The 14,153-nt window shown below is 42.6% G+C and overlaps 1 protein-coding gene across 1 annotated transcript in view; it reads right to left on the reverse strand.

The window, feature by feature from the left end:
• Nucleotides 1-758: 758 nt before the first annotated feature.
• Col8a1 (collagen type VIII alpha 1 chain) overlaps nt 759-14,153 on the reverse strand; it is a 138,485-nt gene continuing 125,090 nt past the window's right edge. The window contains exons 3-4 of the mRNA XM_055595043.1: nt 8,638-8,968; nt 759-5,374 (exon numbers count right to left, since the gene is read on the reverse strand). Coding sequence (XP_055451018.1) covers nt 3,465-5,374; nt 8,638-8,965 — 2,238 coding nt within the window. The 5' untranslated portion in view covers nt 8,966-8,968 and the 3' untranslated portion in view covers nt 759-3,464. The remainder of the gene's footprint in view (nt 5,375-8,637; nt 8,969-14,153) is intronic.

Below are 14,153 nucleotides of genomic sequence, written 5' to 3' on the forward strand. Positions count from 1 at the left end.
TTTATCTGGAGAGTATCTCTAAGCCCAACCTCTACCCCTGAGGGAAGTCATGTAGCCCATGGCAAAATGCAGGTTCATTTTCTTTCTCCCAATAAGAACTTGCTGGACAAGTATCTGGAATTCCTGGTATGTAAATAAAGCATTCCAGGCACTGTAAACCCCAGCGAATACACCTTCCCTGGGGACCCTCCACCTACTCCCCAAGATCTATATAGCCTTTGTTCACCCCAAATCAAGCTGAGATGTCTCCCTGAAGCTGGCCCCAGGAAGTTAGTCCATCATGCTCATGGCCCCCCAAACCCTACAAGCACCCGCCTTCCCTCTGCTCCTTTTTTTTTTTTTCCTTATAGACTGGTGGCCAATCATGGTGGGAGCGCAGGTACGGAAAGAGGGATCTAAGCTGCTGGGTTCAAATTGATTTCTTAAATATAAAATAACATCTTCTTCGTGGTCTTTCTACCCTCCCACCAGATGGCATGTGATTGCTAGACCCTCCCCCACCAAAGGGGAGGAAGGCTAACAACATCTGGGTAGAAGGACAAGAATGTAGAAGGAATATGGGGTAATGACTATGACCACAGGGGAGCTTTGGAATGCTTATTTACAGAGTTGTTACAGTGAAAAGGAATATATTGTTCTGTTTCAACTATATCATTTTTAGACCTTGATTTTAGTGACTGATAACTACAATGTGTAAACAAAAAAACCCTTTAGGCTTATATGGTGTCAAATGTGTAATATAAACAAGACAAGAAACATACTTTTAAAGATATTTAATGATCTGTCTTTCAAATCAGTACAAAAATTTAAATACAAAATTGATTTACCTTTAAGTCTCAAATCTATTCATGGAAACTCAAACAAGTTACCAGTCTTTTCATCATTCTTTGTTTCTGTAAAATACTTGAGGACAATTATCCTCTACAGACATTCTCTTTCCCTGTGGGATGTCATACTGCTTTAAAACTCTCTGTTTAAATAGAACAATGCCATTTGGTCTATTTCACATGGAAAAGCTCTAGTTAACTTTGAATTAAATAGGGATCATAGTACTGTTTCTAGACTGTAGAACATATAGTTGTTTCATCTGCTTTCACACTAATGTGTTAACATGATGTACAACACTCAAAAGGGAAACACAGGTACGGTACATAGATAATTATTTAAAACTCTTCTTTAAATTAAATGGAGTATCATTTAGCTCTGATATTAGCACCATGGTAGAATATACAGTATCTGGCATAGATTTTGCTCCTCCTCCATGTAAAAGTTTAGAAGCATATGCCTGATAATACACGCACGCACACACACGCACACATGCACACACAGAGGCAATTGAGTAACAACCAATAAATAAGTTGGAAGATATCTGAAAAAGTGAAATTTGGCTTAACTTAGATAGTCTCTTTCTTCATGGAAACTAAGATACCATACATGCACAGATAAAAGCGACTTTACAACCCATCTGGCCTGACTGTCCTCCAGATCATTTCAATGTAGCCATTTAGCAGAAAGAGTCCAGGAACCCATATGACTTTTATAGTGACCAGCTACAAGCCAGTGTCCTCCAGGAACAACCCCAAGGAGAGCTGTCCACAGAAATGCTGATTACTTTGCAGGTAAAGGCTAGGTAGGACATCTTTTGGATGAGAAAGTGCTTTGAATAATTAACAATGAATGAGAAACCTTGTGCTAATAAACACGTTTGTCTTAAAATGCAAGAAGAAATGGTGCCTGTGCATCATAAAGGGAAAAGACAAATATTAAGCCAGCACAAGAAAAATTGTGGTGGTAAAAATAATTCAGATTTGAAATAGACCATGTTGTATACTGTATTTATTTGTATATTTTCCAATCTATGTCTATCTCTTCAACTCCTGACTTTTAATTTTTAAGGAAAGTAGATTAGATCCTATCCCTGTAGTCCCACATTAGTTCCCTAAGCAACTCGTAGCAAATGAACAGTAAACTTCCAACTGTTTGTACTTTGAGCAGTGCCCAAAGAACCTAGTATGTGCCCTAGTGAGAATATTAAAAAAAAAAAAAAATCTCCTTTCAAACGTGTTCTGGCTGTGGCACTGAGTGTGCGGTGACATTCTAGGCATGGGGTGCCATTGCTTTATGACATTCCAGCTATCTCCTCCACAGGCTGATGTTAAAGAAACAGTTATCGTCCTACAATTTTAGTTTCTATGCTGGACACAACACACCTGCTTTTAAATATCAAACTTTATAATTACTCTTTTAAAATATAATTTTTTTCTATGTAATTCTGAATGCTTTTTCCCAAATTAAAAAAAAAAATGGCTTGGATTTTGGCAAGTGACTTTGGACCCTCAGATGACATATCTATAAAATTCATAGTTCATGGGAAAAAAATCAGAGCCACTAAAACGTGCAGAAAAGTTGAAATCTTACTACAGTTGGCTGTGTGGGCAAATTAGGGTGTTTTTTTTTTAATGTGTGTAAATCAACATATAATTGCTATTAATAATAAATGTTCACAAAGTGGTAAAGTTATTTGAAGGAAGGCTTTTAAAATTTTTGTTTATATTGATTAGGCCATATTATAAATTACATGGATGGATGGAAGAAGAGAAGGAGGAGGAGGAGGAGGAGGAGGAGGAGGAGGAGGAGGAGGAGGAGGAGGAGGAGGAGGAGAAAATAAAGTTACAGAAAAGTGCCAAACTGAAACCTTTTAGATGAGTTAATACAGCAATGTCTCTGAGCTAAATTATGAATTCCTGTGGGCTCTGCCCTGTGTCACATACCAGCATCTCACCCAGTGCTCAGCAAAGAGAGTGCTGAGCAAATACACAATGGGCCATTGATACACCTGCTCTTTTGGGGAGACCACACACACACAATTCTGACTAGGTAGTCCCGCAGCTAAACGCACAGCCTCTAACATGGAGAAATATCTTTGGACTAGAGATTACCATGGTCTCTGCACTACAGAACAACCCTCCGACATCCCACAGCAAAACCTCTGAACAAGTAGGAAATTATGCAAATAAATACAGTATGTGACTGTCACCACTAACCTCTCCAGGCATATTCACAATACTTTTTTAAAGAGAGCACAAGGAATGGATGACTTTCATTAGCTATGATATTCCAGACTATCATATTTTGACTGATTTGAGTAAGCAGGTTATGAAATCATATAACATGCAATAGCTAATATGAGTCCAGTGGGTACAAGACAAGTGTCAGTACTTGATCCGTAAACCTGTCCCATCATTCTGTTACAACCTGCTGTGCACAGTATTAAACATGCATCTTCGTTGTTTTTTTTTTTTTTTTATTTGTACATGATGGTCCAAACTTTCACTTAAATATAACTTTCCAACTCTATAAATGTTTTGAAGCATTATTTTCAATTGGATTTTTTTTTTTTTTTTTTGGTGTCTCATTTTCTTTTTCTTCTATTAAATCTCTCTTTTTCTTTGTTTTTATTTTTTTTACATGGGATACAATAAATATCCTGAAAAGGAGGAGTGGACATACTGCCCGGCGTACAGTCCGGCAGCCTGTTCCGAGGGCATTTGGAGGAACACCCGGTCTCCGGGCCGGAGCAGCAGCACGGCACTTCCAGACGCCTGGTCCAGAAAGCCCTTCTTATACTCGTCATACGTGTACATCATGGGCTCGTTGTTCTTGAAGAGAGCAACCCACACGTTGCCTCCCTTGCAGTGAACATGGTAAGCAAAGTAGTAGACACCCGGAACTTCGCAGGTGAAGATGCCGGTCTGCGGATTGTAGTTCTGTCTGCCGTTGTAGAGCAGCTTGTCGAACTTCACCGGGGCCCCCACCGGCGGGAAGGGAGCGGTCAGCTCGGCAGTAAACGCGGGCATCTCATAGGCCGGCCCTCCGTTCTTGCCCTTCTTGCCCGCATAGGCGTGTGGAGGTTTCACTCCATCAATTCCGAGTCCCATATCCGGTAGATACTCTCCCTGGGGTGGCGGCGTAGGCGGCATCACAGCTGGGGGGCCTGGGGGCCCTGGAGGGCCTGGGGGCCCGGGAAGGCCAGGCTGGCCTTGCGGCCCAAGAGCACCAGGTTTCCCCGGGGGACCGTGAAGTCCTGCTGCTCCTGGCTTCCCTACACCAGGGAACCCAGGGGGCCCTGGGAGGCCTGGTTCTCCTTTGGGGCCTGGAATCCCAGGTGGTCCAATAGGGCCACTCGGTCCTGCAATCCCTGGAATCCCTGGGGGCCCCTGTAGACCCTGATCCCCGGGGATGCCTGGTTCTCCCTTGGGTCCAAGCAGTCCTGGCACACCAGGAAGCCCTGGCAACCCCTTGTGACCAGCTTCTCCCTTGGGTCCTATAGGACCGGGCAAACCCCTCATGCCAGGGGGACCCACTTCACCAAGAAAACCTGGCTTCCCAGGGAAGCCTTGGAGGCCTGGCTCACCCTTGGGACCTGGCGGACCCTGTGGCCCTACAATCCCACCTTCTCCTTTGGGTCCAGGGAAACCAATAGCACCCGGAGGGCCCATGGGACCTGGGATTCCGGGTAGGCCTGGCTCTCCCGGGGGACCCCCCATTCCAGGAGCACCTACTGGTCCCTTTTCCCCTCTTGGCCCAAGAGCCCCAGGAACACCGCCAATACCCCGGTCCCCTTTGGGTCCTGGGAAGCCTGGCTTTCCGACCCCCGGGAGACCTGGGGGTCCAGGCAACCCCGGCAGTCCTTGTTCTCCTTTACCACCTGGAAATCCTGGTTGGCCAGGGATCCCATCCTGGCCCGGCTTTCCAACTCCAGGCAAACCAGGAGGCCCTTGAACTCCTGGTACACCAATAAGGCCTTGTGGTCCAGGTTCCCCTGGAGGCCCTGGCTTCCCCAGGGGGCCCTGGGGTCCAGGGAAGCCCGTCACTCCTGGTTTTCCTACTCCCGGTAGCCCAACTGGGCCAGGAGGGCCATGCATACCCGGAGGACCCTTCAGACCTGGCAAGCCAGGCATCCCGAAGCCCTTCTCTCCTTTGGGACCCTGAAGGCCGGGAGGTCCTGGTGGTCCTTTGGGCCCTCTCTCACCTTTTGCTCCTGGTTGCCCTGGTAGCCCTGGCCCACCCGGTTTCCCGATGCCAGGAAGTCCATGAGGTCCTGGAGGTCCTTGTGGCCCTGGGATACCCATAGGCCCTATTTCCCCTTTGGGTCCAATTTCGCCTTTTGCCCCTGGCATTCCCATGGCTCCTGGCTTCCCAGGCATTCCAGGCATACCGGGCTTTCCAATTCCTGGATATCCCTGGGGCCCCGGTTTTCCTTTGATTCCAGGCATTCCGTGACCCGGCAAACCTGGCGGCCCAGGTGGTCCTCTTGGTCCGGGTTCTCCACGGGGACCTTGTTCTCCTCGCAAACTGGCTAAGGGTATTTCTCCTGGAAAAGTGGAGAAAGGGGCGGGGAGATCGGTTATCTCTCATAGTAGCAGGCATTTAATTTTGACACATTTGCCTTATACGTATCAAGTGGGAAGCCAGCAATAATATGTTCACCTTCCCGAGCCTTCCCCTGTGCGGCACCAGTGTTTCAAGGAAAACCAAATGTCAGTTTCTGTGATGTATCTGAGCTGTTTTGAAAACTCTTACATGCAGCTGCTTAGGTTAACACTGGTATAAAAGCTGAAAAATAATTAAACATAGATTTCCCAATTGCAAAAGTTGAAGATACTATCGTGTGTTCATTGTACAAAATTTGGGAAACTTGAACCTGTATAACAACAAAAAGAGCATTGCCATTGGGCCCACTTAGCAGAGACAACCACGTGACGCGGTATTTTCATCCCGTTTGTTTCACAGCTGCAAGTGTGCGTTTTAGAGAATGTAGTAGTCAGATATTTTTTTAAATATTTTTGAACACTTTCTACTTAAAGTTATATTGTATATTATATTTTTCCGTGATCTTCTAATTAATTTAAAGATTTCGCTATAAATTGACAAATTACATGATGTATGTTTCTGGGTTTCAAAGTGATGGTATAATTTATTAATAAAATGTGGACTAATTAAAAGAAGCTAATCACCATTTCTGTCACCTTACCTATTTTTGTGGGGACATCATTTGAAGCTGTTCTTAGTTTTAAACTTGGTAATAGGTATAAAAATAAATAAAAGCAAAGGCAAAACCGTGTTCTTGCTGCTTCCCCAAGCTGTGCGGTTGTCGCCCCCATCCACCCTTCTCCTCAATTTCGTCTGCCCCTTAGCTTCTGCGGTACGAATGACCGACAAACATTCTATTCTCTACTTCTGCACACTGTTATAACGCTGCGTGCCAAGAAGGCCCATGGTGTCTGTCTTTCTGTGCCTGGATGGCTTGCATTATTTTGAATTTAGTAGTGTAGGGCTAAATTATGTTTCCTTGTGTGCTGAGATATGGGTGATGAAAATCATTTTCCCTTGGATCCACGAAAAAGGAAAGTTGTTTTTTTTTTTTTAATTTTGTATGTGGTTTGATAATATCTCTTTTCACCTGTCTCCTAAACCCAGTGAATTTGCTTAGTGTCTCTGATATGCTATAACATTTCTTAAGCCTCAAATATAAATGTTTAAATAATCACTTTTCTTGGAAATTTGAGTTTGACCAAGGGAAGTGAATAAGACCCTTTAGAGTGGCATGCAGTTGAGACAAGTGAAGAAGCTTGGTTTAGGGGTAGGAAGTTTTGCTGATCTTTCTGGCCTAGGTATGAGGTTTTGACTGGGTGACTTCAGCTACTAGCATCCCTGCTTTTCTGTTACTATAGCCAGAATAATACAGTTACACAACATAACCAGAGAATGGATAGGAAAGCTGTCATATCTGTTACTGAGATACAAAGCCCATGTGAGAGTATGCTGTGCCTTGCACGCAAGCAACTCTCTATGTCCTGTGCTACTGCAACAGTGGAGTGTGTGTGGGGTGCATGAGGAAGCAGATATGTGGTTCCGAATTCTTCTTTCAATTATCAGCAGCATTTTTGTCCTATCATTGTGCTATGCAGAACTGTTGCCAGGGAACAAGAGAGAACCCTACAAATCATATTCTTCCAGGATAGGAGTATTCATCTGATTACATGATGCACCAGAAGCCAGGCAGGCCATGCAAGCAGGGAAGGAAGGAAGGAAGGAAGGAAGGAAGGAAGGAAGGAAGGAAGGAAGGAAGGAAGGAAGGGAGGAAGGGAAAAAGACCTATATTGTTTCCTAAATGGCATGCCAGTTTCTGCAGAGTATATTTACATTAACACACACTGTAGTCAGCAAAGAGTAGTCAGGGGAGAATCTGAGAAAGCATCCTAGTTATTATTTTTTAAGTTTTGGTACCACATATGGAGCACAGGGTGTCTCCACACTTGTGATCCTTTTGCCTCAACCTCCTGACTACAGGTACATGCCACCAGCCGACATACCACATTTTCTTGGTCTGGCATCCCCTGATGTACAGTGCCCAGAACACATTCCACTTGGCCCGAGTGTCCAAAATGGTTGGCATCTGCGGGCACTCAAAGCCCCTCAGTGCTTGAGAGCACCTTCAGCACCACTTACCTTACAGCACTGATTCTCTCAACACTCTAATCTTAAAGATCAGGGAAGAGAAGTAATAGCTTTCTTTGATTTCTGGCTTCTAGGTAGCTAGGCATTTTAGTGTCAAATCAAGTAGTCAGAGGTTCCTGCCATTGTGGGGGCAACCAGCGGGGATGACCCCCACTTCTTTTGGGGCGATCACTACTTGGAGGTTCCCATGTTCCCCACAGATGCTATGATTCTGAGAACTGCAGATAAGCAAGCTGAATTTACAGAAAAGTGCCCCACAGCAATGGCTATTTTGTAGCTGTAATAGAACCCAGGCACATTCCTAGAAAGTCACAGGGAATTTTTCTGTGCCTTTTAGCTTCCTGATGGTTTAGTGACTGACTGCAGCACCTACTTTGTGAAATGTCTTCATCGGATTTTTCTGTTGTGGAAGTTTCTCAAAACATTGTTTTCTTATTTTGGAAGATCGACTTTGTCATGTTTCTTTAACCCTCATAGCTTGATCCTTTGCTCCTGAACTTTCTGCATCTGGCTCAGAGTACAAGACCCAAACAGGTGGGTGCTCACTAGATAGCTGATGAATGTTTAAAAAAAATAATAATATGCGTAAGTATATACTGTGGTTAAATATGCTTTGTTCAATTTGATGCTAGCTAAAACAATAAACCAGAAATAAATTATAGGTTTACATTTTTATGATTCTGAGGAGCGAACCCCTCTATCAATGTTTATTTTTAAGTTAAAATATAATTGCATAATTCTCCCCTTTTTCTTTTCTCCCTCAAGCTCCTTGCACGCATACATTATTTCTCTCAAACTCATGGCTTCTTCTTTCTTTAATTATGGTTGCACATATATGTTATGTATGTGTGCATAAATATATAAGTAAAACCTGCTGAGTCTATTTAGTATTGCTTGTATGTATACAATTTCAAGGCTGACCATTTCAAATTCGACAACCTGGCCTTAAAGGCTTTTCCATGTATCTTTCCTTAAATTTAAACTTTGCAAGTATGGCACTTGACTCATAGCAATAACAAATTAAAAAATAAAAGTCTCTAAAAAGTAGTTTCCTCCTCAACTTCTATAGTTTAGGAGGCTGGAGAGCTACTTTGAAACTGTGCAATATGATATTACCTTTGCCTTTCTTGGGTACCACCTCCTTGCCCATTCTTGGTACAGGTTGGATTTCCTTCATATATTGGGGTAAGTGTGGGTACTCTTTGCCATACTGCATGTGGGGCATCTCCTTGCCCATGGAAAGGCCATCTTTTCCCAAAGGCATGTGAGGTACTTGCTGGCCCAGGGGCTGGTACTGTGGAATTTGTGGTGGTATCTGAGGAGGAAGCTGAGGTGGCAGCGGCTTGATTCCATAGTAGGCACCGGCCTGAGTGAGCCTGATGGAGCTCAGGGCAGTGATGAGCAGTAATCCCAGCAGCTGTAGAGGCCCAGGTGGTACAGCCATCACCTGTGGAGAAAGAGACACACCAACAGTGTGAGTACCTCCAGACCAAAAGGCTGCTCCCTGTTTAGAGACACAAGATTAGACATGGTGGGCAAACCCACAGTCTCCATTGTCAGAACTTTAAAAGAGAAAGATCGTAAAATGAAGGTGCTATGTTTTAGTCAGAATTAGAACACACACCAGAGGAGTTGGATCTATCAGACGACAGCAGTTGGTGGAATAGAGTCTAGAGATTGCTAGTGTTTCCAAATACCATAACTTTTTCTAGAATGGCAGAAAACCTGAGTTTTTGCTTGGGAGAGAACAACTCAAAACGAAGACATTCAGGTAGCTGATATGACCAAATGTTGCCAACTCGATATTGTTGTCACAGATGTCTCTTTCTAGGAGGCTTTCTGGATGCAGTGAGTGTGCTCCTCCCTTTCTTTCTCCTTGCTGGCTAGATGCTGATATGTTACCTGGAAATGGACCAGAACCCTTGGACCATGTCACAGAAGCTATGCATTGAGGATTGTAAAGCAACAAACTTGAGCCATAGCTGACCATGAGTGAGCTACATCACATCCTTCAATTTGTAAGAGAGAATCTGAGTTTTGTCTCTTTAATTCACTTTTACTTGGACAGTTTTAACTTCGTTCAATAGTGCTGTCTTACAACTGGCACTTCTGAATGGAAAGTTAAAATGTATAGGCTATGACAGGAGCTGAGATTGATCACCTTCTAAATGCTGTTCTGGATGCTTAGATTTGTCATAAATACATATAAATAAATAAATGTAAACGTGACTCTAAAAGCTACAGAGAAAGGGCATTCCAGTTGATAGTGCTAGAAGGTAATCATAAAAATCACTATCATAATTATGTACTTCTTCCTTCTACTTAAATGCTATGAAGTAATTACTTCAGAATTTGGCTAACTGGACCCAGAGTCCATTAAAGTTTATCTTTGAAGTTTTATGAAGGGGAAGGAGTTTAAAAACCAAATTATTTATATAAATAAGATACAGGGAGATGTCTAATTATTCACAAGAACAAACTGTTTCTAAGCTATTTAATTGTGCTCTTTGCAAGTCAACAGTAAACAGAATAAATATAAATAGGTTTTATTTGTTTACAAAAAACCAGCTTGAGGAGACCTCTGCTTGGTAACACCCTAGGCTGGAGACCAAACAGCTCAGGAAACTGCAATGTGAGCAATCAGACACGAGAGGGCAGGAATGACACACTCAGAAGCCTGTTCAGTGGTCCCCACCCCCACCACTGCCAAACCCTTACTGGCCCTGAGTGGCTGCTGTAAGCTTACACCTTATTAAAGAACTAATTGAATACTAGAAAAGATCATTCTGAGTGAGGTATCCCAGAAGCAGAAAGATGCACACAGTATAAACTCACTTATAAGTGGATACTAGACCTGTAAGATAGGATAAACATACTAAAATCTATACACCTAAAGAAGCTAAGCAAGAAGGAGGTCCCTGGGTAAGATGGTCTACCCTCACTCAGAAAGACAAACAGGATGGACACTGGAAGAAGGAGAAAACAGGAAACATGACTGGAACCTACCACAGAGAGCCTTTGAAAGACTCTACCCAGCAGTGTATCAAAGCAGATGCTGAGACTCTTAACCAAACTTTGGGCAGAGTGCAGGAAATCCTATGAAAGAAGGGGGAGATAGTAGGACCTGAAGAGGTCAGGAGCTCCACAAGGAGAACAACAGAACCAAAATAACTAGGCACAGGGGTCTTTTCTGAAGCTGATACTCCAACCAAGAACCATTCATGGATATAACCTAAAACCCCTGCTCAGATGTAGCCCATGGCAGCTCAGTCTTCAAATGGGTCCCTAGTAAGGGGAACAAGAACTGTCTCTGAGATGAACTCAGTGGCAGGCTCTTTGCCCCCCGCCAAAGGAAGAGCCTCCTTGTCAGGCCACAGAGGAGGACAGTGCAGCCTGTCCTGATGAGACCTGATATACTAGTGTCCAATGGAAGGGGAGGAGGACCTCCCCTATCAGTGGACTTGGAGAGGGGAATGGGAGGAGATGAGGGAGGGAGGATGAGATTGGGAGGGAGTGAGGGAAGGAGCTACAGCTGGGATACAAAGTGAATAAACTGTAATTAATATAAAAAATAAAAATTTAATTAAAAAAAAGAAAATTAGAGTATCAGGATGCTAGAGAATGAGAAGTACCAAGGGTCTCAATCGCTAATGTAACTATTTCCTGGAACACCTTAAAAAGACTTGTGTACAAGTAATTTAACTCCTGTTTCTATGCAAGATTTTTTTTACTGTTCTGCCTAATTTAATTCTGAATTACACTGTTTGGCTTTTTAGACAATAAGTTGCATTTGTGACTTCTTATTCAAGGGTAATGCCAGGAGTCTGAACAGAATACAGAACCATTGGTTAATTAAAAAGAAAAAAATAAAGAAACCAAATTTAATGTGATTCTCTACCAGAAAATTCATTGCTTTCCCATTTTTCTAAATATGCAAATTAATCGTTTTCTTCCTCTGGGGAATAAATGAAGTAACGCTAGTCATTAAAATGATTTATAGAGCATTCTCCACGATACACATCAGCATAGCTGCAAAGAACTGTTTATTTCAAGTGTCTGAATAATACATGTCCTGGTAAGAGAGAGCAGAGAGAGGCCTGTTATTTTCTGTTCCTCTAAATGATTATGTAGTTATTAGAAGCCATTGGGAAAGAACCATGAAATGAATAATGATTTATTTTTATTAATATTAACTTATCTTAGGTATAAAAGAACATCTATTGTTAAACTTCAACTAAAATTTATTAAATTCTTATCAGAAACAAGGCTAGGCCCATCTGAGAATACAAGGGTAAAAATAATTTGGTCAAAGAGTCCTGGCTTCCTGTAGCTACAGTGTGTTCGTGAGAATGGCAGAGGTTACGTACCTTTAAGGAGTAGGGATGGACATTGAGGGGAAAAAAAAATCTCATCAGCTACTGTTCTCTAAAATTCCTTATTTTTGAAGCAGTAACTTTTTTTTTCTTTTTCATTTTTTTTTCTGAGACAGTTTACAAATATGCAATGCAACATACACTTCTTTTTTTGATATGAAAGAGATTTATTGGATGGAGGTAGAGAAAGGGAGAAACCCAGAGAGAGAGAGAGAGAGAGAGAGAGAGAGAGAGAGAGAGAGAGATGGGAGAGAAACCAAGGCAGAGAGAGTACAAGAGGAGAGAGCAACATACACTTTTTATTTTATTATTTGACTTATTATTATTATTTTACAATTTATTCACTTTTTAATCCCAATTGGAGCCCCCTCCCTCATCTCCTTCTGGTCCCATCCTCCCTCCCTCATCCCCTGCTGTTGCTCTCTCCTAGTCCACTAATAGGGGAGGTCTTCTTCCCTTCTGTCTGACCCTAGCCAATCAGGTCTCATCAGGACTGCCTGGATCCTGTTCCTCTATGGGCTGGCTAGGTCACTCTTCTTGGGAGAAGTGATCAAAGAGCAGGCAACCAAGTTCATGTCAGAGACTCTATCTTCTCCCCTTACTAGTGTGCCCACATGGAGACTGAGCTGTCTACAAAGGTACACTTCTTTAAAACCCAAATAGAGCATACTGTACAAACTATTGTTTTTCTCTAAGACTGGTACTTAGACCTTATTTTCTGTCTAGATATGAGACAAATCCCTTCTGGGTCTTCATTTGTTACAAGTAGGTCTTAATTTTATTTTAAATGTTGCCCGATTTGTAACATTCAATATCTTTAAGGTACTGAACCATGGATCTGAAAGTGTTAATTCGTACCAGAATTATGTGGTAACTCCTAATAACACAGAAGCTTGGACTTCATTCAGATGTGATTCTACCTTCCGTAGTGAATGAGTTCCATTTTTTAACATGTGGTGCTGTCTTTTGTAATAGATTTGCATGCTTGGCCTTCGCCCTTCCAGCAATGCAGTTGACATGTTGTCTTCCATTTAAGTAGTCTTCAAACCAGGACACACTCATGAAATGTTGGAAAATTAGAAGGAACATAATGCCTAAAAGACCAGGTCAGTCCCCTGGGCTCAGCAGGACCGAGCTTCCCTCCACCACTTCCTCTCAGAGGCTTGGCCTTTCTCTTCCTCAAACCACCTAATCCAACAGGCCCTCTGCCACTTCTCTGGCTCCTTATTTAAGTAAACTTTGTTCAGTTTTAACTTGAATATTTATGGAGGGGCCCTGGTTAGAATTTACCACTTGACTTATTTCTACTTATTTCCTCCTGGTCCCCAAGGATCGTTTTGGTGGTCATAGTGGTGTGGTGGTTCTCTCACATCACTCAAAGAATGTCAGATGAATTACAGTTTACAAACACCTGCAGGGATGACCAGCTCAGGAGCTCTGCCAAGAAGAGATGGTAGTGGGTTTCTGCTCCTCACTTCCTTTTCTGGAAATGTGGAGCACAAAATACTGTTAGTTTTCTTTGCTATTTTCCTTGCTTTCTATTTTTTTTTTATGATTGATGTGTGTGTGTATGGCTGTGTGGGTATAGACAATGCATCTTTGCCAGCTTGGCAGGCTAAGTGATGGCTCGTGCCATATGGGACATATACTCTAGAATTAAAAAAAAAAAATTACATTTGAGTTTTAGCTCTGCATTTCGCCATACCTATGACTTAGGCAAATCCCTTATCTTCACTGAGTCTCAATTTTCTTACCCAGGACACAGAAATTATAATCTTTGCCTACTCCTCAGAGCTGTTATAAATATTAATACAAAAGATTCTTTGTAAGCTGAAAAGCATTGTTTAAATGTAAGTTATTACTAACAACCAAAGGAGAAATCAAAACCAACTGAAATGCCAGACTTTCAAAGGAGGATACTAGCCAAAGTAAATGTGAGGTTAACTACAATAATGATAAGCTGAACTTGAATAAGGCAATGATGGTCATTAAAGTACACTCATTAAATATGACAAGAAGGAGGAGGAGGGGAAGGAAAAGGAGGAGGAGAAAGAGGAGGATGAGAAGGAGGATGAGAAGGAGAAGAGAGGAGAAGAGAAGAGAGGAGAAGAGAGGAAAGGAAGGAGGAAGAGGAGGAGAAGAGAAAGAGAAGAGGAGAGGAGAGAAGGGGAGGGGAGGGGAAGGAGAAGAGAAGAGAAGAGAAGAGAAGAGAGGAGAGGAGAGGAGAGGAGAGGAGAGGGAAGGGGAGAGGAGGGGAGG

Source organism: Psammomys obesus, unplaced genomic scaffold (assembly GCF_907164565.1).
Source record: "Psammomys obesus unplaced genomic scaffold, mPsaObe1.curated_primary_1811, whole genome shotgun sequence".
Lineage (NCBI taxonomy): Eukaryota > Metazoa > Chordata > Mammalia > Rodentia > Muridae > Psammomys > Psammomys obesus.